This window comes from Manis pentadactyla, chromosome 13 (genome assembly GCF_030020395.1).
Source record: "Manis pentadactyla isolate mManPen7 chromosome 13, mManPen7.hap1, whole genome shotgun sequence".
In the NCBI taxonomy this organism is placed as follows: Eukaryota; Metazoa; Chordata; class Mammalia; order Pholidota; family Manidae; genus Manis; species Manis pentadactyla.
The window spans coordinates 10,414,484-10,439,623 of NC_080031.1; the positions used below are offsets into that span (position 1 = coordinate 10,414,484).

The window sequence follows — 25,140 nt, forward strand, 5'->3', positions numbered from 1 at the left end:
ATAAAAAGCAGATAATATATTTTTTACTCAATGCTATTACAAAAAAAGGGGAAAAAAGGAGAACATTTTGAGGTAACAATAATAATAAAAAGGATCTAACCTATAAACATTGGAATTTGTGATATAAGACTCAGATACCTTTCACCATGCCAAGGAAAAATTAGGATAAATTGGTAACTACCAAGAATACTTTAAATAAATGCACAGAATTTTCCTGTCCTGCAGCCACCAGCAGAGACACATACTGCTACTGAACAAAACTTTATCCTACTCAGGGTTTTTCTCAGAGCAAGCATCTTTGTTCCTCAAGCTATAGATTAAGGGGTTCATCATGGGAACTGTATTGGTGTAAAAGACAGAAGAAATTTTCCCCACATCAATAGAACCAGCAGAAGATGGCCTGAGATACATAAAAGCACCTGATCTGAAGTACAAAGAAACAGCAATGATGTGGGAGCTGCAGGTGCTGAAGGCTTTGGACCTGCCCTCAGTGGAGCTGATGCGGAAGATGCTGGAGAGGATGAAACCATAGGAGACAAAGATGGTGAGACAGGGCACAATGATGTTGATGCGCACCACAATGAACACCACCAGCTCATTGACATAGGTGCTGGTGCAGGAGAGCTGGAGCACAGGGAGGATGTCACACAAATAATGGTTGATGGTGTTGGCATCACAGAAGACCAGTCTTAGCATGCATCCAGTGTGGGCCATGGAGCCAGAAAAGGCCATCGAGTATGAACCAAGCATAAGGCTGGAACACACCTTAGGGGACATGGCAGCATTATACAAAAGTGGCTTGCAGATGGCCACATAGCAGTCATAGGCCACTGATGTCAGCACATAGCATTCAGAAATACCAAAAAAACACAGAAAAGAAAGCTGGGTCATGCATCCCCCATAGGAAATAATATTCTTCTCGGATATGAAGTTAATCAGCATTTTGGGTGTAAAAACAGAAGACAAAAAGCAATCTACGAAGGACAAATTAAAGAGGAAAAAGTGCATGGGGGTATGTAGGTGTGAATTCAACCCAATTAGAGTTATCATGCCCACATTTCCCAGCACAGTGACCATATACATTACTAAGAATAGGAAGAACAGGGGAAGTTGGAGATCTGGTCTGTCTGTTAATCCCAACAGAACAAAATGAGTAATGAAAGAGCCATTACTAGAAGCCATTCTTCTTTAGGGAAATCTGTGGACACAGGAGAAAAAGTTATAAGAGAAACATTAAGCTTTCCCACAGTATCTCCTCTCAAAGGAGTGGTGTAGGCCCTGAGAAGGTCTGAGACTCACGCATTTTGAACCCAGAGAATCAGTTTTCCTATTTCCATTAAACTGAGTGACATGAATACCCCCTTTTTAAGATATGTAAGACTGTCAAAACTTGACCAACAGCATGAGGGTCACTGCTTCCATTTAAAAACATGCCTACCTGAAAATAAGAGTCTGAGGGGGAAGAAGTTTAACCAGAACCGTCATTCTTCTCTCATCTCACAATTTCTTAACTCACATGTCCCCTCTCCACAGCAGTAAACTTGGAGGCAACACCCCCAGCATCCTGGTGCTGGTCTCTATGCAGATTGGACTTGGCGGGTAGGAACCCGGAACATGTTTCTGCCTTCCAAAACACAAACACCAGAACCTGGGAGAGGTTAGGTTATTGTCCCATGTCACAGACTAAAGCCATAAACATAGAAGAGTGAGAATTCCATCCATGGAACTTCTGTATTTCATCCTTTGAGCTCCATAGATCTCTGAACCTTCCCTGCACTTCCCCCTACTGAACACTCTTGTATTAATTTAAATGTGAAACTCGGACTAAAAAATGGGAATGTGTCATATCTTCAGTCTCCGGACTTCCATCACAAAATGAGGACATCAGAATAAACAGAATTCAGAAACTCACTCTACTTAGAACTACAGCTCATAGTTTCTGAGTATGAGTCCTTTCAATCCATAGACAAAAATAAACAGTCTTTAATATCATCATTTTTGCCCCGTGGTAAGTCATAGAGCTCATGTGAGGTTAATGATGCAGTGCACTCAGTTATCCAGGGCAGAAGCTTGCTCAGTCTCTTCCCCAGGGAACAGATTCTTGGTGTAACAAGGTACTGAAGGGATTGGATTCACACTCAGGATCATAATGTGTCTTTACTTCCTTAGAGACTCAAAACTTTACTTAAGTTTTCTCTTCACTGTAGGGATTGTACATTCCCCAGTGGAGAGCCAAAAATTAACTCCCGTTTCAGAAGATGGCAGAAAAGGAAGCCCTTGTCCCTCTTAACCTCCATGAACACACACTCTGACTCAAAAAATATTTCATGTATAGAATTCCTTTGTAAGAAATCCAGACACTAGTTAAGGGGGCCCTGATATGGGTTAAGCATGGAATCAGTCATATTGAAGCTCTTAGGGAAATTCAATATATTCTCCTGCCATAATACTTCTCTGACCCAGCACCTTCCAAGTGGGACAAAAGCCCCAAGGTCCTAGTTTCTTCAAGAGGAGTGAAAGAAGTACACCATGTGTTTAATGTCCCAACTTTTCTTAGGGTTGTCCGAAAGACTGGTTTCTGGATAGCTTATATTGGAAGGCAGGGGGACCCAGGACACAGCACACTTGAGCTGTCCAGGATGAGGGGGAACCAGTATGGTGTTTGGGGCTAGAAATCACCATAGCACCTTCCCCTTGCTTAGCACAGAGCAACCAATTCAAATCCTCTCTTACAACTTCTCCCTGGTGTGGGAAAAGATTCCCCATGCATCTAGTGACACAACAGAGAGGGTAAACTTTGAAATACTAAACAGAAATCATGGACTAAAGAATACAGTAACTGAGCTGAAATATTCGCTATAGTGGTTCAAGAGCAAACTAGATCAAACCAAAAAATTTCAATGAATTTGAAAAAGGTCATTGAAAATTGTTCAGTGAGAGGGACAATATGAAAAAAGAATGAAAACAGTGAAAAAAGCCCAGGGACTTAATGGGTAATACCAAGTGGACCAATGCATGCATTTCAGAAATTCCAGCAGGAGAAGAGAGAGAAAGGACCAGAAAGCTTACTCAAGGAAAAAGGGGCTGAAAGATTCCCAAATCATGGCAACTTCCCAATATGTCACCTATTTAAAGAAAAATAAAACCCACACTAATAGCATTATGACTACACACATAGAAAGACCGAGGGTCAGTTACTTATTCACTTTCCACTTGACGAAACTGAGCCAACCTGTCTTCTATGTACAGAATCACATCTATTCTGATCTCTGGCCACAATGCTTATCCAAGCAGGTGAGACCTACAATGCTCTAACCCAACATTCCCAGACTCAACACAAATGTATACTTACTGCTGAATCACCTCTAAACATGAATTACCATTGATATTGTGATACATGGTTCTGATTCAATCCTTATGTTTCCTAATACCTCTGATGCCTGAAGCCCAGTCTTTTCTCTATGTCTAAATATATCCATTTATCTATATCCCAAACATTATAATCACATCGTTGTCAAAAATAATGTCTAAAGAAGTGCTTTAAGGAAAAACCTTATGAAAAAAGTAGAAAGGGTTCAGAAAATGAAAAATATAATGTGGAATGAAAATTACACTCTACCTTTTACATTAACCTAAACATAATGACATATAACCTACTACAAACCTATATATTGAGTTCCTTTCTCCCAGACACTAGTGGAAATCCCTCACTGATTTTACTAAAGGACTGTCTCTGCCCCAGACTGGTCTGGATCACCCTGCATGTTACTCTACCTCTGATGGTTCTTTGTATGAGTCATTCTGTACTGGGCAGGCTGTTCCCACATACTTGGGCCTTTATTTGCAGTCTTTGCTTATTGATTAGTTTAATATTTAATTAAAATAGAGGGATAATCAAAGTTTGAAACTCTGCCGAGAAATTCACATAAATACTTATATAAAGCTGTATAAACTATACTAGTCAAATATTATTATAAAATGAACATCTTTGAAAAACATGCACATCTATATATAGAATATTGCCAGCACCCCAGTGCCCTGCAGGTGCTCCTACTGAATGTAACTCCATGTATTCTTCCATTTTCCATCACTTAGATAGAGCTTCATGGTGATCTGTGTCCACCCTCAGAAGGATCAAGAGAATAAGGAAAGATGATTATAGTTTGTATTTCTTTTTATTGAGCAGGCCATATCAAAGAAGCACATGTTCACATATTCTAGACTAAGCAGTAGAGCTGTCAAATAGAAAAGATGAAAAATAATTTCTTGACATTTTTCTTATTTTAAGATTCTGCTTTTATTTGTATTGTGAGGCATCTTTATTACCATAAACCATTGTTCATGTTCCAGTGATATTTAAAAGTATGGTAAACTTTGTAGGATAATAATGCTCTGATATATTTAGAATCAGAACACCCAATCCTTTTGCTGATGGCTTCTTTTATTGTACAGAATCTGTTTAGTTCTATGAAGTCCCAAATAAACATTTGTTTATTTTTGCTTTTGTTTCCCCTGCTTAGAGAGACATATCCAGAAAAAAAATTGCTAATGCCAATGTTCAAGGATAAACTGCCTCTATTTTCTATTAAGAATTTTACAGTTTCAGGTCCAGATATTTACCCAAAGAAAATAAAATCACTAATTTGAAAAGGTATACCCACCCTACATTTATTGCAGCAATATTTACAATAGTCAACAAGTGTTGAGTGATAGATGAATGGATAAGTTGATGTGGTACATGAAGAATATTGCTCAGCCATGAAAAAGAATGACATCTTGCCATCTGTGATGACATGGATAGACATGGAGAGTATTAAGCTAAATAAAATAACTCAGAGAGAGACAAATACCATATGATTTCACTCATACATAGAATCTAGAAACAAACAAGTAAACACAACAGAAATAGACTCATAAATATAGAGAACAAACTGGTGGCTGACATAAGGTAGGGGCTGAAGAGATGGGCAAAAATAGGTGAAGGGGATAAAGAGGGACAAAATTTCAATTATAATATAAATAAGTCACAGGGATGAAAGTACAGTATAGCAAATATAGTCAATAATATTATAATTGCTTTAAATGGTGAACAGATTCTAACTACACTTATTGTGGTGAGCAGTTTGTAACATATATAAATAGTTGATTCAGTATGCTGTACACCTGAAAGGTATAATATTGTATATCAACTACACTTCAATCTATAAAAGACACCCATGTCCTCGTCTCTGCTCCACCAGGTAAAAGTTGTGTCTTGGACCAACCCATGAGCACATCTGAGCATCAGTTTCATCACCAGTAAAGTGAGAACTAGGATACCCGCTTACTCATCTCGCATTGCTTGCCTTCAGAAAACACAAACTGACAGATGTGACGGTGCAAAGATGAAACACGATAAAAGTGATTACAACACTCTCCACTTCTCTATAGTAATATTTAAAATGAGTTAATTTAACTTTGTGTCAGAGAGAAACTTCAAAAAGCCCACGTGATCCCACCAGCCCTCCCACTCTCTGAGGAAGATGAGACTCTGCCTCACAAAGTAAGCCTTCCCCCTGAGTGTGATTTTAATAGTTACGTGCATATTTTGTACAAGAGAAACCTGCATATAATCCAGCTACATCCTCTGGTGTTGACCATACAGTGAAATGTCCCGATGTCCAAGAGAAGAAGCAATTGTGACAGACTCATGGAGAAGCACCACATCTGTCTCAACACGCATATGGAGCCAATAAAATCTACTTTAAGAAGTAATTTTGATCAGATGAGACTCATTTTAGGACTTATCTACATGTAGTATGCAGCTCTATTCTGTTGCATTATGAGAATCTCCATGTATATCTTTCCTCTTACCATGCCTTATGCATGTTTGTGACAAAAGGCCCAAAGCCACTCACTGTGAGAAAATTCCAGGCAAAAAATCCTTGTGTGTGGTTGCATGCAACTGTGTGTGTGGACATGCCAGTGTGTGTGTGTGTGTGTGTGTGTGTGTGTGTGTGTGTGTCTGTGTGCAGGTATATAGCCATGTGCGTGTGTATGTGTTTACATAAACAAGCAAATGACTGAATCAATAATAATTTCCTCCTTCTGCATTCAGCAAGTATTTTCTGCTCAGCCCTTCAATTCAGATCTGGAACCAGTAACCTGTACATGAATGTCCTCACAAAGATTCAAAGTGGATAGCAGACTATCTTGCAGATGTCAGGCAGGGGTCTCATAGAACAGGAGACTTGAAGATGCTGTGGTGTGTGTGTGTGTATAAGGAAGCAGAATAAAGCGGTGGACCATGGGGTTCAATAAACTTGAGGGTTAAGCAATTAAAGGGATCTAAAACTCAGAACCTCTTTCATTTCTGGTTTCCATCAGCACTTCATCATAGTGCACCCTGATCATGCTCATTCCAACCCTGATCCTGAGCATCAGCAGCTTGGCACTTAGAGAAAGTTTACATTAAACAAATTTGCCACATAATCAGGGACCTTTGCTTCTCATCCTGAACTAGGAACTTTTCCTGTTTTTGCCCAGAAAGCTCAAGCTTTCACACTGACTGAGAAACAGCTCTGATTCAGCACACACAGCATGGGAGAGGCCTGCTTACCTGCTTGACTCCCAGCCGTGACAACTTCAAGATAATTACATTTCCTCTCATAGCTACTTTTATTGCCATTCATGTAACTTGGAAAAGCAAAAACCACAAAAGTTACTCTGCTGTGCATGTAACATACCTGACTTGCTTCCCCTCCTTTTAAAGGAGTCTCAGTGCATACACAGTGCTCAAGACTACTACCCAAAAAGCTGTCAGCTGAGTTACTTCTACTAAAATTTGTAAACCTTAACTTTAATTAACTGTCTTTATACTAATATAACACTTTTAATCAACTTTCTCCCCAATAATCTGAAAAAAAAAATAGAACTTAATTTGAAAGAAAGGTTTTCATTTTCACAATAAAAGTTCATAATTTCTGGAAGTGTTTTTCTGAAACTGAAACAGATTTCATTTGTATTTTGAGGTGTGTCAAGTGAGAGATTAGTGACCAGGTTTAATATACTCTTTGGGGCATCTCACATAGTGACATAGTACATAACAGAGTAGACACCTCTTTGCAGTATCTATAAAGGTCCCCAAATAGCACAGATACTACTTATGTATTGACATTACACTCTTTTCAGGAAGGAAAACAATTTTGCCAAAACAGACAGTAAGTAAAAAAAGACAGTAAAAACAGTTAAAGGAAAACTCCAACCAATACCGGCTATTTCATATATATGGACCTCGTTACATGAAAATCAAGCATGTTAACATGCGATCAGGGGATGTGGTATGAGTGGTCTTTTAAAACCATTAAGTCAAGGTTTTAGTGATGCTGAACATCTACAACAAACAAACCAACAAACCAGATATGCCAAATTTCACAATACATAAATCTTACAAATACAAATACAAGATACAGAAACTAGAGTACTGGTAAAAATAGCAAATATTATTAAAGTTATCTTAGAAATATTTAAAATGTCTTCATTAAGGATCAAAGACTTCAATTAGTCATCTTTTTCGCCTTTTTCTCAAAAAAAAAAAAAGTAATTCAACATCCTGTTACAAAAGACCCATTTTTGCAATTTGATTTATTCATCAAATGTTTCTCTCAAGCTGTCATTGGTCTCCCAGCTGCAATTTCAGGTTTTTGTTATCTCAACATCTGTGCAAGTAGCTCGTGGAAGCAGAGCGACAGAAACAGGAGTGATTTAGTTGTTCCCAGGGCTTCCAGCACTGTGAGTTTAAACTTTTTAATATCAAATAAATTGAGCTTTTATCCTGTCCAGAGAAATCCTATGATCTTTACATTTCTAGAGCCTTCCCAGAAAGGAGGTGAAAGTCATAAAAAGGGCTATCTTTTCCCTATAATTTTGCTTTCTAAATGCCTTCATCCTAATGGAATTTGGTTACCACATCCTGTATTACCTCCTGAATTACTGTCCTCCGTCTTTTTGGTTCCCATTAAATATGGCTACCTTCATTCCCCAAAACACTACAAGAGTCTGATCACTGTGCATTATAAATTTTATCAAAGCTGTACACAGAGTGGAAGTTAATTACAGTACCCTACAGAAGAGCAAACAAGTTGAGTTTGAAATGCAGTTTTAAACCTCATTGTCCTTTCTCTAAAGGGAGACTTCTTGCTTATTGCCCATGTGTTTTTTGGGTCCTGCCATAATGATTTATTGTTGGTTCCTTTCTCTCCCGTGCACTATTCTCTGAATTACAAACATTTGTAAACACTGTAAATTTTTTAAAATTATTTTGCAGTAAAAGTCCCTATTTGAGACAATCATCTCTTAACTATCTTAGGACTCCTCTTTCACCAGAGAAATTTCCATCAAACTATTTCCCTAAGCCAAAAAAAAAACCTCAAACAACTACTACCTTGAGAGATTTTCATGCATAAGCCAACAAAGCACAGTCAACTCTCAAAAAAATAAAAATTTCCTCATATTTCTTTATTACTGAAATAAAAACTATGAAACAAAGTAGATGAAAAGTGTATTTGGAAGAGTAGTAGAACTGGCATCAGGATTTTTAACAATTTATGTAGATTTTTCATTAAGAACCTGTAAATTTCCATCATTAACTTCTCTGAGCCTAAAGCTATGCAATAAATATGTATTACAATTAATTATGTGTCACCCTGATAGTTACGAAGATAAGTATGAAATCTCTACCACAGGAAACTTAATGCATTGTGTTTACTTGTGGGAAGGGGATTATGTTTGACAGTTTTTGGGGAACCTGCTAGCTCTCTGAAACACTGGTATTTAAGGGAGGCACCCCACTGGCCAATGGGACATGTAAAACAGGGACAGAAACAGATTTATTTGTTTTCTGGTTCCAGCAGGACATAACAAATGGCAGGTAAGGAAACCTCCAAAGATCTAACAACACCCTAGTGTTACATTACTTGACCATTTGCAGAATTTGTTTTTTTCCAGGATAAAATCTTTTTTTAATTTTGACAGTGGAAAAATCAAAGATAAATTTATTTTTTAATGTTATTCTTAAAAACATGGAAAGAAGAAATTGTGAAAAATGTGAGGCAAGAATTTCTACTATTAAACAATTTGAGACAATATTCAAATTTCCTTCAATACAGTAATGAAGATATATGGCAGGAAGGCTCCCACTAAACTTGTAATAAAAGAGATTATACAGGTCCTAAAACTACATGCACAAAGACAATATTTCTGATCAAAACTTTCTCCTGCTCAGGGTCTTTCTCAGAGCAAGTTTAACATCCTTGTTCCTCAAGCTGTAGATTAAGGGGTTCATCATGGGGACCACATTGGTATAAAAGACAGAAGAGATCTTTCCCTCATCCATAGACTGAGCAGAAGAAGGCTGGAGATACATAAATGCACCTGATCCAAAGAACAAAGAAACAGCAATGATGTGGGAGCTGCAGGTGCTGAAGGCTTTGGACCTGCCCTCAGTGGAGCTGATGTGGAGGATGCTGGAGAGGATGAAACCATAGGAGACAAAGATGGTGAGACAGGGCACAATGATGTTGATGCCCACCACAATGAACACCACCAGCTCATTGACATGGGTGCTGGTGCAGGAGAGCTGGAGCACAGGAAGGATGTCACACAAATAATGGTTGATGGTGTTGGCATCACAGAAGCTCAGTCTCAGCAGGCATCCAGTGTGTGCCATGGAACCAGAAAAGGCCATCAAGTATGAACCAAGCATAAGGCTGGCACACACCTTAGGGGACATGGCAGCATTATACAAAAGTGGGTTGCAGATGGCCACATAGCGATCATAGGCCATTGATGTCAACACATAGCATTCAGAAATACCAAAGAAAGAGAAAAAAAAGAACTGGGTCAAACACCCCATGTAGGAGATAATGTTCTTCCTTGATAAGAAATTCATCAGCATTTTGGGTGTAAACACAGAAGAATAGCAGATGTCTATGAAGGATAAATTAAACAGGAAAAAGTACATGGGGGTGTGTAGGTGTGAATTCAGTCCAATTAGAGTTACCAGGCCCAAATTTCCCAACACAGTGACCATGTACATTACTAGAAACAGGCAGAACAGGGGCAGCTGGAGATCTGGCTTGTCTGTTAATCCCAACAGAATGAATTCAGTCACAAAAGAGCTATTTCCAAAAGCCATTCTTTTCCAAGGCAATCTGTGAGCACAGAGAAAAAGGGTTTACATTACAGGAAAGCCGGGATCTTCCCATAATATTTCCTCCTATAAGAAGACATAGGGGCAGGAAATATCTGAAAATAACCAAATCATAGCCTGTAAAATCTGTCTTTACCAATATCACAATACCGAGTGACACTAATTCTCTCTTTATTAGAGCCTTTTATAAGATCAATGTAACAACGGGTCACATCATGGAACAGCAGAGGGAAGGCCGGTGCTGCCATACACAAACACGGCCACTGAGAAAACCAGGAGAAAAGGGATGAGAAAAATATACCAGGACAGATTGTCCTACTGCCATCTCACCACGTCCTCATTCACTTAAACTCTCCCCTCAGCAGCAGAATAGGAAGTAAACCACCCAACAATCTGGTGCTGCTCTATAATGCAACTCAGACTTGCTGGAGCGGTGACAAAGAACACTGTTGCTAATAGAAACCTAAAGAATCAGCACCTCGGAGAGTTACTGCACACGGCACACGGTAAAACCCATAAAGGCACAAGAGCGGGAGTTTCTTCCATGTAGAGGGAACTTACTGAGATCCTGCACTCCCAGATCCCCTTAATGTCTCTGAACTTTCCCTGTTCTCCCCTGAAACAGATTCTTCTGAGGTTCTCGTGACTCTCAGAACTGCGCAAAATGGAATGGTGGCGTATCTTAGATCTCAGCATATCCACCTCACAACATAAGGACCCTCATGTAAATGGAACTCAGCAACTCACCCTCCTTAGGCCAGAAAACCTGAGTGCTTCCTTCTCATCGTTATTCACCCCTGCGGTCCTGGGAGGGCAATTTCAGGCTCTGAGATTTCGGTTCTTTCGATTCTAAGAGGATGCTATAGATTTTATCTCAGATGCACCTTGGAAATCTTTCTGAACTACAGCCCATAATTTCAGAATAAGACACGGACTCCTCCCAAACTGCAGAGGAAAAAAAGTCTTCATTACTATCATATTCGCCACTTGTTAAAATACAGATGATTAAATGTGGATTTAATGATATAACGCATCTGGCTATTAACAGGGTGGAAGCTTGCTTAGTCTTTTCCCTTGGGAATGCATTTTATGTGCAAAAGGAAATTAAGAGGATTGTATTTACATCCTGGCCCATGAATATCTCTTTAATTCTTTAGGGATCAATATTTACTTATTTTTCCTGTCACTCTTGGGATTGACTGTTTCCCAAGATGCAACCAAAACTGCCCTCCCATCTCCCTGTCATCTTCATCTTGGAAGAGAAATCTATTCTGTCTCTATTCTTCTTTCTTCCCAGGTCCTACGTGGAGATTTTCTGCAAAGGTTCTAATTTCAGGATTCTTGGTTTATCTGAAAATTTTCAAGATGCACTATATTACTTCAGTTGTCTCTCTCCTGTGATGTCTCTACAATAATTTGAAATGTCGTGTATTTCACCTGAGGTTTTAACTTCTGTACACCTACTGGAAATTTCTACCTCACCATTATGCTGAGATTTTGTATGAAACAGTTCCGTGACTGAGATTATCTATTCCTTCTCATTACCAAAAAGAATAAGGATTATAGACTTATATGGCATATGTGTGAGTCCTACGCCCACTCTTACTAACTACATCACCTTAGGCAAATTACTTAATTTCTTTCTTCCTCAGGATCATTTTTCATTGAGTTGTTATGACTATTAAATGAAAAAGTGAAAGTGAAATAGTTAGAAAAGTGCTTGGTCCATGGTTAACAGTCAATGTCAGGTGTCGTTATTTGTGTTGTCTTCAATTTTGGCAGATCCTCCATCATAATGCTCATCAGTCTTCGTTTTCTCTTAATCCCTGCATTATCCAATAAATTATATGTTCTCTAAGAACATACATCACTTCTCTTTTTTGATAAGTACAATATACTGTACATAGAAAGAAGTCAATAAACATTTCTGAAATTTATGTTGTTCTCTACCTGAAAACTTTCAGTACTTTTTCCACAATTCTCCCATGCTAAGTCTGTGAGGGTCTATAACCACACTACCTCTATTACTTTCCCTCAGCCAACACACAAATCCAGGACATTTTTAGGTTATAACTAAACTGTCCTGATGAGTTGTAGAGGCTCCTATCTATTATTCTAGCATTCCCTCATACTTCCTCTAATTTAGCCATCTATGGTGCATCTAGAATAAGTCTCGAAAGCACAGATCTGTGACTCCCTAGTTCAAGAAATTTCAATGGTCCTCCATTACTGTGGGCAATTGAAGTTTTGTAATAAAGGGATAAGTCTCAAAACTATGATTCAAACTCTGTAAAAACTAAAAAAGAATTGAATCACAGGTAATTTTTACTTCCATCTTGTAGGGTATAACTGAAAAATAAATTTATATACTTAATGTACATGACATTTTTTCATATTTGAAAACATTGTGAAATAATTGCCATAATCAAGCTATTTAAAATATCCTTCACATCACATAGATACTGTGTTTTTTTTAGTGGTAAGAACATTTAAGATCTGCCCTCTTAGCAAATTTTAAGTATTCAATACAGTATTGTTAACTATACTGACATTGATGTACATTAGATCTCCAGAACTTAATCATCTTGCCTGAAGGATAATTTATACACCTTGGCCATCATCTCCTTTACTCACTTTCTTCTAGATTTTGGAAATCACCACACAACTCTGCTTCTGTGAGTCTGACATTATAGATTTCTCATTATTATAGGGAGATCATATAGAATTTGTCTCTGCCTCACTTATTTCACTTAATGCCCTCCAGTTTCACCCACGTTGTTGCAAATGGTGCACATTTTTATTTTTAAGGCTCAATAATACTCCATCTTTTGTGTATATCACATTTTCTTTTTGCATTCATCCACCCATAGACATTTAGTTTGATTCCAATAATGCTTCATTGAACATAAGGATCAATATCTCTTTGAGGAATAGTTTTTATTTCCTTGGATTATATATCCAGAGTGGAATTGTTGGATCATGCGACAGTTCTTCTAATTTTTCAGGAACCTCTATAGATTTTTCCATAATGGCCGTAAAAATTTTACGTTCCCTCCAACACTGTATAAGAGTTCTCTCTTCACCACAATCTCACCAACACTATGTCTTGACACTTTAGTAATAACCATTCTAACAGGTGTGAGGTATGTCTCCCTGTGGATTCCATTTGCATTTCCCTGATGATTAGGGATGTGGACTACTTTTACATATACCTGTTGGACACCTGTATATATTTTCTTTGGAAAAATATCTATTCAGGTTCTTGGCTCATTTTCAATGTAAAGTTACTTGTTTTGTGTTGATATTTTCGCTATTATGTTGTAGGTGTTCCTTATAAATTGTGGATATAACCTATTTTCAGATACATGGTTTGTAAACACCTGTCTCAGTCTGTAGGGTGCTTTTTCACTTTGAAGTAATTCCAGTTGGCTGTTTTTGCTGTTGTTACCATTGCTTTTGATGTCATATCCAAAAAAAAACACATTGTCTAGACCAAAGACAATAAATTTTCTTTAAGATTTTATTTTTAGAAAAGGTTAAAAAAATGGAAAGGAACATACAGAAATTCCTTATACCCACTGCCACCATGGATACATTGCCTCTGCCATTATCAACATGGGAGTTTTCCCCCTGCAGTTTCCCTACAGATTCAAGTCTTATGTTTGAGCTTTTAATCCATTTTGGGTTGATTTTTGTATATGCTGTGAAATAACAGTCCAGTTTTATTCTTCTGTTTGTAGATACCCAGTCTTCCCAACACCATTCCTTAAAGAGACTATCCTTTCTCTATTGAGGATTCTTGGCACCAATATGGAAAATTAGTTGACCATAGACGAGTGATTCTATTTCTGGGCTTTCTAGTCTATTCCGTTGGTTTATGTGTCTGTTTTTATTCCACTACCATACAGTTTTGGTTATTCTGGATTTATAGTAAACTATGAAAACAGGAGTAGTAATGCCTCCAGCTTTGTTCTTATTGTTCAAGATTGCCTTGGCTTTTGGCACCTTCTGAGATTCCATATGAAATTTAGGATGCTTTTTCCTATTTTTTATAAAAATGTCATGTGATTCTGATAGAGATTGCACTGAATTTAAAGATGGGGTAGTATGGTCATTTTAACAGTATTGTTTTCCAAACCATAAACTTAAGATCCCTTTCCATTTATCTATATCTTCTTTAACTTCTTTTATCAGTGTTCTATAATTTTCAATGCACATGTCTTTCACCTATTAGGTCAAATTATTCCTAAGTATTTTACACTTTTTTGCTACTGTAAATGGAATTATTTTCTAATTACTGTTTGGATAGTTCATTGCCTGTGTACAGCAATGTGACTAATTTTTGAATGTTGATTTTGTAAGCTGCCACTTCTCTGCATTTGCTTATTAGTTCTAATAGTATTTTGGTGGAGTCTCGGGGATTTTTAAAACATGTCAATTGCAAATGGATATAATTACACATTTTCCTCTCTGATTTGGATAACTTTTTTTCTTTCCTAATTGCCTTGGTGAGAACTTTCAGTACTATGTTAAATACACATGACAAAAGTGGGAATCCTTTCTCTGTTCCTGATAGTAGAAGCACGTTTTCTTGATTGTCACCATTGAGAGAATTAGATATGCATTTTTTCTAGCTGGCCATTATTTTACTAAGGTACATGCTTACTATCCTCAGTCTCATGGGTGTTTTTCTCATGAAAAAGTGTTGAGTTTTGTTAAATGCTTTTTCTGCCTCTAATGAAATGATCATATGATTATTATCTTTCACTCTATTAATGTTATGTATCTGATGATTTCCTTATGTTGAACCATCTTTGTATCCCTGTGGTAAACCCCAGGTGGTTATGGTGTATGATCCTTTTAATGTACTGCTGGATTCATTTTACTAGTAATTTCTTTAGAAATTTTACATCTACATTCATCAGGGATATTGTCCTGTAGTTTTTTCTTATAGTGTCTTTTTCTAGCTTTGTATCAGGATAATGCTGGCTTAACAAAAATATTTATAAGTGTTCCTTTATAAGAAGAATTGGAATTAATTATTCATTGAATATTGGTAGTTCTCACCCATAAAGCTCTCCAGCCATGGGCTTTTTCTTTCTTGGGAAGTTTGGATTATAGATTCAACCTCCTTATTCACTATTGGTCACTTGAGGCTTTCTATTTATTCTTCATTCAGTTTGGGTGGTTTTATATTTCTAGGAACTGATCCTTTTGTTCTAGGATATTCAATTTGTTTTCATATGATGTTCATAATAGTCCCTTATAATCCTGATTTTGAGTCACTACTGTAATATCTGCTTTCCAAATCACTGATTTTATTTCCTGGAGTCTTCTCCTTTTGTTAGTAGTCTAGCTAAGCATTTGCCAATTTTGTTAATTTTCAAAAACCCTCTTAATTTTGTTCCTTTTTCTATTGTCTTTGTATATTCTCTGTTAGATTTATTTCTGCTCCTGTCTTATTTTCAGTCCTTTGCTAACTTTGGGATTAGTTCTTTTTTTCCTTTTTTATTCCTTGGAGTATAAGGTTAGGTTGCTTATTTGAGATCTTTCATAAACTTTAATGTAGCTATTTATCACTATAAACTTCCCTCTTAAAATCACTTTGACTGCACTCTATGAGTTTTGATATGTTGGACTTTCATTTTCATTTGTTGCAAGATAATTTTAATTTCCCTTTGATTATTTCTTTAACACCGTGGTTATTCAGAAGTATATTGTTTACTTTCCACATATTTGTGGATTTTCCCCTTTTTTTCTGATTTCTAGTAGTATTACATTGAGGTGAGAAAAGATCCTTGGGAGGATTTCTATCTTATAAATTTGCTATGACTTGTTTTGTGACCTAATATGTGATCTGCCCTGCAGAATGTTCCACACACACTTAAGAAGAATCTATATTCCTTCGCCATTGAATGAAAAGTGTCTATATGTCTGTTAAGTTCCTTTTGTCTTTAGTATTCATCAAGTCAGCAGCTCTTTACTGATTTTCCATTTGGATAGTTCTTTCCATTGTCGAAAGTGAGGTATTAAATTCCCTCACTATTGTATTTGCCATCAATTTCTCCCTTCAGATTTGTCTATATTTGCTTAAATACATAGGTGCTCTGATGTTGGGGGTAAGGAATATATATATATATATATATATATGTTTTTGGCTTCAGGTACATTATTTCCTGATATAATTATATCCATACCTGCTTTCTTTTAGTTACCATTTGGTTGGAATATCTTTTCTTTTCTGATGGCATTTAGTCTGTGTGTGTCCCTAAATCTAAAGTAATTGTCTATGTAGAGACAGCAGTATGAACATTGAGTAGCTCCAACAGCTGTAGTCAGTGTTAGTGAACACTGAATGGGGTACTCAGTGATGAAATCTGCTGGAGTGCTTCTACTCTCCTTTTCTGCACTGGAAGAAGTCATGGCTGAGGGGTATTCTCTTTGAGCTAACTCTGAAATATGTACTTATGTGCTGAGAGCACCAAAGCCTGGGGCATGACATACATGAAGTGATGGCATGGGCCTAGGTTTCATGCAGTGGTGCAAGCATTGGAGGTGGGGTGTGCACCTCAGGCTCAGGACGTCTGCAGGGGGGGCTCTGCATCCAGAGAGCCACAGCAGCATAGACTCAGGCACTCCGGTCACTTGGCGTCAAGTTCTGCAAAGCCCATGTGGGGTCTCAGTGGCAAAAGCTATGGTTGTTCTAGGTGGCAGTAAGGGTTTCTGGTCTTCAGTGGTAATGGATTCTGGAGTCCTCCTGCACTCCTCATCTCCCATAGAGAACATTCCTGACCTAAGCGCAATATTTTGATAAATGGGTTGATATTGGTAAAATATCTAATATGATTTTCTATGCAACCATACTCACTCTTTGTGCTCTACACGTTAATGTACCTTTATAATTGTACCCCAGAACTCTCCCAGAGCTATTTTTATGTGTGAATAGTTGTTAAATCATTGTTTTTTGTTGGGGGATGAAGACTGAAACCTTCCAGTCCACCATTTTGTTAATGTCGCTCTCAACTCAGAATTGTGTTTGATGAGAAGCTATGAAAAAATATTTCCTCTAACTTGAAGGTTTTGAGCACATTGTTATGTACTCTCCTAAGTGCTGAATACATTAAGTATGTGAATGATATCAATGAAGCTATTGAAAAAAATATTAAGTATAAAAATATATGAAAAAAATTAAGTATAAAAAAGAAAACTGAAATTAAAGAGGAAATCCAAAAATATTTTGAAATGAAAATGTAAAACAACTTGCAAAATATGTGTTCTATAGTTAAATAGAGCACTTACATGGCAATTTATTCCACCCAAGCATCTGTCTTGGATATAAGAAATGTCTCAAGTTCAAGATTTAAACTTCTATTATTATGAAACCACCAAAAAAAACTCATTTAACTAAACCCAAAATAAGAAGAAAATTTTAGTGTTAAAGATAAGGACACAAAGCAATTAAATAGGAACCAGAAGAACAGTAAATAAAATTAGTTCATTGAATAGCTGTGTTTCGAACTATCATTATCAATAAAGTGATACTCTACTAGTCAAACTGGTCAGGCAATAAAGAGGAAAAGACACAAGCCACCAATATCATAGATATGACAGACATTGCTACATTTATGCTACAAACATTAGGAATTTAAGGAAATATTATTGACATGCTTATACCAATAAATTTACAACCAATGCAATGGATAAATTTATTCAGACACAAGTGCCACAGCCCACTTAAGATGGCAGAGTAGCCTTACATCTATTAAAGAAACTGAATTTTCAATTAAAAAATTATTTCCACAAAGAAAATGGGCAGAGTTTGCCATTAATTTCTGCCAAACATTTAGAGAAGAAATAATATCCATTATGCACAAAGTCTGAAAAATTAAAAGAATGAAAATATAACAATTCATTCATTAGGACAACCCTTACTCTGATACCAAAACTAGACAAGTAGTTACAAGAAAACTGAAGACCAATACCCTTCATAAACATTCATACAAAAATCATTTTCAAAACTTTAGTATATTCAATCCAACACTATATAAAAAGAATAATGCATTATAACAGGTAAGGTTTAATATTGGGAATACAAGGTTGGCTTAATTCCTGCTATTAATCAGTATAATTTGCTATGACATAAGAGTGAACTAGTAAAACTATGTGATCATCTCAATAACACAGAACAACATTTGACGCTAATTTACTATTATAAGAAAAAAAATACTTGTCATTTCTTGTCTTTTGGATAGTGGCCATTCTAACTGGTGTGAGGTGATATCTCATTGTGGTTTTAATTTGCATTTTCCTGATGACGAGTGATGTGGAGCATCTTTTCATGTGTCTGTTGGCCATCTGAATTTCTTCTTTGGAGAAATGTCTGTTCAGGTCCTCTGCCCATTTTTTAATTGGGTAATTTGTTTGTTTTAGTGTTGAGGCATATGAGTACTTAATATTTTTTGGATGTTAACGCCTTATTGGATAAATCATTTAGGAACATATTCTTCCAAAATGTAGATTGTTTTATGTTTTGCTGATGGTGTCCTTTGCTGTACAGAAGCTTTTTAGTTGTTGTAGCCCTACTTGTTCATTTATTAATTTGTTTCTTCCCTTGCCCAAGAAGATATGTCCAGGAAAAAATTGCTCATGTTTATATTCAAGAGATTTTTGCCTGTTTTCTTCTAAGAGTTTTCTGGTTTCATGTCTTACAGTCAGGTCTTTGATCCATTCCAAGTTTACTTCTGTGTACAGAGTTAGACAGTAACCCAGTTTCATGTAGCTGTTCAGTTTTCCCAACACCAGTTACTGAAGAAGCTGTCTTCTCCCCATTGTATATTCATGGCTCCTTTATCATATATTAACTGACCATATGAGTGGGATTATATCTGAGCTCTCTATTCTGTTCTATTGATCTATGGGTCTGTTTCTGTGCCAGTACCAAAATGTTTTGTTTACCATAGCTTTGTAGTAAAGCTTGAAGTCAGGGAGCATAATACCCCCAGCATTGTTCTTTCTCAGAAATGTTGCAAGGATGTGGATAAATGGAAACACTCCTACACTGTTTGTGGGAATGTAAATTGGTACAGCCACTGTGGTAAACAGCATAGAGATTCCTCAAAAAACTAAAAATAGAAATACTATTCAACCCAGTAATTCCACTTCTAAGAATTTACCCAAAGAAAACAAAATACCTGATTTGAAAACATATATGAACCCATATGTTTATCACATTATTTACAATATCCAAGATATGGAAGCAAAACTGCCCATCAGATGATGAATGGATAAAAGAGACATAGTACATATATAAAATGGAATATGGTTCAACCACAAAAAAGAAATCCTGCTGTTTGCAATAACATAGATGGATCTAGAGGGTATTATGCTAAGTGAAATAAACCAGTGGAGAAAGATAAATACCATATGATTTCACTTATTTGTGGAATATAAAAACAAAGCAAAAGAAAACGAACAAAATAACAATAGTCTCATAGACACTGAGAATTGACTGGTGGTTACCATGGAGGGAGAGCTTACAGTGAGTGGGGAGTATAAAATGGCACAAAAATTCTCAAGCATAGTATAAGCTGGTCACAGGGATGGTAGTACAGCATGGAGAATATAGCCAATGATTCTGTAACATCTTCCTATGTTGCCAGATAGTAACTGCACTAGTGGGGGTAAGGATTTAGTAATATGGGTGACTGTTGGAAAACTCTGTTGTGTATTTGAAAAAACCAATATAACATTTTATATCAATGACATTTCTATTAAAAAAAGAAAGAAAAAAACAAGAAATAAAAGGGTCTTTTTTCAACCTGATTAAGGGCACCTAAAAAGAACAACAGCACACTGGAAAGTGAAGAATAAATCCTATACCTAAGTGTAGAAACAGCACAAGAATTTCCACTCTCATTACTACTATTTTATTCTAGAATTAAGATACAGTAAATAAGACAATAAAAAGAAATAAATGGCATCTATATTGCAAATTTTCAAAAAATAGTACCTCTGTTAGCAAATGCTATGATTCTCCATTTAAAAAATCACAACAAATCTAAAAATTGATCCTACTAGAACTTACAAGAGATTTTAGGAAGGTCACTAAATATAATGTCAATATTATTTCTATTTATTAGCAAGAAAAATTTGAAAATAAAAACGTTTAAAGGCAGTACCATTTACAATAATTTCTCCTATTCCTACTTTGCCTTTTAGGTACAGTCACATACATATGGCTAGTGAGTAATTTGACATAACTCTCAAAAATATATTACAAGCACACACAGTCTCCTTCACATGCATGATCGTATTATACATAATAAATGCTTCATAATTTTTTAAAAGAAACTGCTTCATTTCCTCTTTTCATTTTATTTATTTTGACAGTATACACAAACATAAATTTTGCCATCTTAACGATTTTTGTGTGTACAATTCAGTGATTTTAAATATAGTCATAATGTGCTAACATCACCACTATCTAACTCCAAGATTCTTTTCATATTGTAACACTCCTTTCCTCCAAGAATATCAAGCACTATTCTACTATCTGCACCTATGATTTTGAGTACTTTACTACCTCATATGGTGGAATCATACAGTATCTGTCTTGTAACTGGCCTATTTTACTTAACAAATTATCCTCAAGATTCATCCATATATACCACATTTTACTTACCCATTCATTTAAATGGATACTTGATTTCTTTCCATCTCTTAGCTATTGTGAATAATACTGCTATGAACATGGTTGCACAAATAGCTCTAGGATATCCTACTTTCAATTCTTTGGGATATACACCCAGAAGTGGAATTGCAGGATCATACCTATTTTTGATATTTTGAAGAAACCCTATACTGTTTGACACAAAAGCTGCACCATTTTACATTCCTACCAAGAGTGCCTGAGTTGTAATTTTCCACATTTTTGCCAACACTTGTTATTTTCTGTTTTGTTTTGTTTTTCTGAAAGAAACCATCATAATGAGTGTTGGTGGTATCTCATCATAGTTTTGATTTACATTTTGATAATGACTAGTGATGTTGAACATCTTTTCATGTGTGTATTGGCCATTTGCAAGTTTACTTTGGAGAATTATCTATGTAAGTCCATTGACCATTTTTGAATCTGGTTGTTGGCCTTTTGTTGTTGAGCTTAAGTAGTTCTTTACATAGTCTGGCTATTAATTCCTCATCAGACATGTAATTTACAAATATAGCCCCCTATTCTTTGATTGCATTATTATTCTAATGATAACATCTTTTAATGCAAAAATATTTTTAATTTTCATAAAATTGTTTTTATTTTTTCTTTTAGAAAAATGGACTGTGCCTTTGGTGTCATACTCAAAAAATGATTGCCTGACTCAATATTGTGAATCTGCCATTTTTTCCTAAGAGTTTTATACATTTAGGTCATTGATCTACTTTGAGTTAGTTTTGCATATAGTGTTAAGGGTCCAATTTCACACTTTTCATAAATGGATATCCTATTTTCCAGTACCATTTGTTGAAAAAACTGTCCTCTCCCCATTGAATGGACATGAAGCCCTTGTCAAATCGTTTTGTAATATATGCAAGAGTTTATATCCAGGTTTTTAAATTGATTCCATTGATCATTGTGTTTGTCTTCATGCCAATACCATACTCTTCTGATTACTGCCGCTTTGTAGTAAGTTTTGTAACCAAGAACTGTGAGCTCTGCTGCTTTATTCTTTTTCAAGTTTGATTTGGCTGTTTGGAGTCCCTTGAGTTTCCATATGAATTTTTGAATGTTTCAATTTCTGCAGGAAAACAAATATACTTGTGATTTGGATTGCATTGAATCTGTAGATCACTTTGGGTTGTACTGACCTCTTCACAATAGTAAGTGTTCCAGTACGTGAATATGAAGTGTGTTTCTATTTATTTATGTCTTTTGTATTTTCTTTCAGAAATGTTTCTTAGTTTGCATTTTATGGCTTTTTCCTCCTTAATCCTATTTGATAATGTTGTAAATGGGATTGTTTTCTTAATTCTTATAGGAGTTTTCATTGTCAGTGTATAAAAATGCAAGGATTTTTCTTGCTGACTTTATATCCTGCTACATTAGTGAGCTCAATTTTAGTTCTCACAATTTTTTTGTGTAATCATTAGAATTTCCTATGTATAAGACTATATCATTTCTGAACAGAGATCATTTCACTTCTTTTCTAATTTGGATACTGTTTATTTCTATTACTTTCCTAATTCTCTGCCTAGACATTCCAGTGCTATGTTGAGTAGAAGTGTTGAGTGTGAGGATCTTTGCCTTATTCCTGATCTTTAAGGAAAAGCATTCAGGTTTTATTTTTTACCTTGAGTATCACATTCACAGTAGGGTTTTCAAACATGGCTTTTATTCTGTTGAAATAATTTTCTTCTATTCCTAGTTTGTTGAGAAGTTTTATCATGAAATGATGTTAAATTTGGCCCAAAGCCTTTCTGGATCAATTGACATGATTCTGTTTTTTCTGTTCATTTTATTATTTTGTGTGTTACACTGATCAGTTTTCATATGTTGAAACATCCTTGGATCCCAGGAGTAAATCCCACTTTGTTATAATCATTTAAATATGCAGCAGAATTTGATTTGCTCATATACTTTAGAATATTTTCATCAGTGGTTATTAGGGATATTGGTCTATAGATTCTTTCTTTTTAACATTTCTGTCTACCTTTAGTCAGGGTAATGGTGCCTCAAAGAATGATTCATGAACGGTGCTATCATCAATATTTTGGAAAGTTTGAGGATTGGTGTTAGTTCTTCTTTAAATGTTTAGTAGAAGTAACCAGTGAAGCCATTAGGTCCTGAGATTTTCTCTACTGACAGATTTCTCACTACTGATTCGATCTCCATACTAGTTATAGATCTATTCAGATTTTCTATTTCTTCCTGATTTAGTTATAGTATAATTTGTATTTTTAGGAATTTATCCATTTCACCTGTGTTGTCCAATTTCTTGACATATAATTATTCACAGTACCCTTATAACCCTTTTTATTTCAGTAGAATAAGTAGTAATATACCCACTTTCATTTCTGATTATTTTTACATTTTAAAATATTTTATTATGGAATTATCATACATATAGAAGAGTTGAAAGCATGTTACAATTTACTGTCCTGACCCAATCACCAAGTTTCAACACTTATCAGCTCACAGCCCTACCAGGGGTGATGTTCATCTCTACCACCCTTACTCAATCCCTCACCCCAGTTAGGTTATCTTGGAGCAAATCCCAGATATCATGTTTTAGTATGTATTTCCCAAAGATAAATATTTATTAAAACTGTATCATAACACTACTTCACTCCTACATTAAAATAATAAATCCTTAATATGATCAAATGTCTAATTAAGTATCTGGATTTCCCCAATTGTGAGGCTAGGATTTTCATACAGGTCTACAATAAAGTTTGAGGTACAGATGTCTGATAAAGTTAGTGGATATAGTTGGGCCACTCTGAAAAACTTCCCCTGCAACATCCTTTGTCATAAACTCTTTAAATGTAAATTTGCTCCAATAAAAGCCATCGCTCCCTTGGATTCTCACATGCAAGTAACTGTTGTAGTTCCATTCTGCATTTAACATGCTTTATAGATATAAAAAGTAAAGGAAACAAGGAAAAGCTGTATAGTTCAACCATCACTTCAGTCCCTCTAACAAATTATAGGTATCAGGGGGAAATGAGGAGAGTGATATAGAGAAGAAAGCATAGAAAGGGTGGCAAATGTTTTCCCAGCAGAAATAAGGTAGAAATTTTTACTCTGACCCAGGGTTTAACACTACTCATGATCATTTTGTTCTTGTCAACAATACCTTGTTTTAATATTACTGAGTCTTCTTTATTTCTCTGTCCTTCTAGATCAAACTTTTTCAGATTGGGGATTTTTCCAAAGAACCAACTTTTGGCTTTATTGGAAATTGCAAGCCTTCAGTAGACTCCACAGTTCCAATATAGTTGTGTCAGAGATTCTACAAGTGCAGCTGTTGTTTAGGAAGGGTGATAGATTCCTGGTGCTTCATACTCTGCCATGTTCCCAGATTCCTCCTCTTTTCTTTTTCTCAGCATTTGCCTTCCTGTCACAGATTTCTGCCACTCTTCATTGCTGTTTATTAATATTTAAATCTAGCACACACCCTCTCATAATTTCCTACTTGCTCATACATTCAAATGCATTTATAGGGGTTGTATCTTCAATTTACAAAGAAATACTTTTGATCTCTTGTTTTTGTCGTTTAAAAACATTTCATTGAAATCTCCTCAATGTTGTATGTCATAGATATATCAAAACTTGTCCCTCTACTCTATGTCAATGGAAATTCTCTATTTCCAGTTTCTTACCATTAATCAATGCTAAAATAATCACTATTAGGGATACATATATATATATGATAATAATTTTATTTCAATGACATAAATTCTTAGGATATTATCTTTCATTTTTATACATATGTTCAGATGAGTTTCCCAAAGACTATGGTATATATTCCCAAAATTTATAATTCATATTCCCAGAAGTAATTTGTGAAACTGCCTTTCTTCTCCTAACATTTCTAAATTGCATTCCACTAAATACTAATGAGCTTGAGTGTCTCCATAACTCTGTAAACTCTGGCGATTCACTTTTCTGTGATTTCTTTTTTCCCCATTTCCTCTGGGGTTGTATCTCTTTTCTTGTTCATTTGCATAATATAATGTACACTGATGCTATATCTGTCATATGCATTCAAACTATTTTTTTGAACACTCTTTCTGTTTTCTGGGACTCTCATAATGAGTATTTGGTCAGCCAGATAGTATCACACAAATCTCTGAGGCTCTGTATACAATTTTCTTCAATTTTTTTATTTCTGTTCCTCAGATTGATCATTTCCATTGTCTATCTTTCAGGTTTATTCAGTCTTTCAAATACACCTTTGAAT

General features: G+C 35.8%; 2 protein-coding genes across 2 annotated transcripts; both read right to left on the reverse strand.

The window, feature by feature from the left end:
- Window positions 1-267: 267 nt before the first annotated feature.
- Window positions 268-1,182, reverse strand: LOC118934627 (olfactory receptor 147-like). The gene has a single exon (XM_036930269.2). The coding sequence runs from the start codon at window positions 1,180-1,182 to the stop codon at window positions 268-270; it is 915 nt and encodes a 304-aa protein (XP_036786164.2).
- An 8,059-nt stretch (window positions 1,183-9,241) lies between these two features.
- On the reverse strand, window positions 9,242-10,183 carry LOC118934597 (olfactory receptor 8B3-like). Its single transcript, XM_036930219.2, has one exon. It carries the CDS (start codon window positions 10,172-10,174, stop codon window positions 9,242-9,244), a length of 933 nt encoding a protein of 310 aa, XP_036786114.2. The 5' UTR covers window positions 10,175-10,183.
- Between the last annotated feature and the right edge of the window lie 14,957 nt (window positions 10,184-25,140).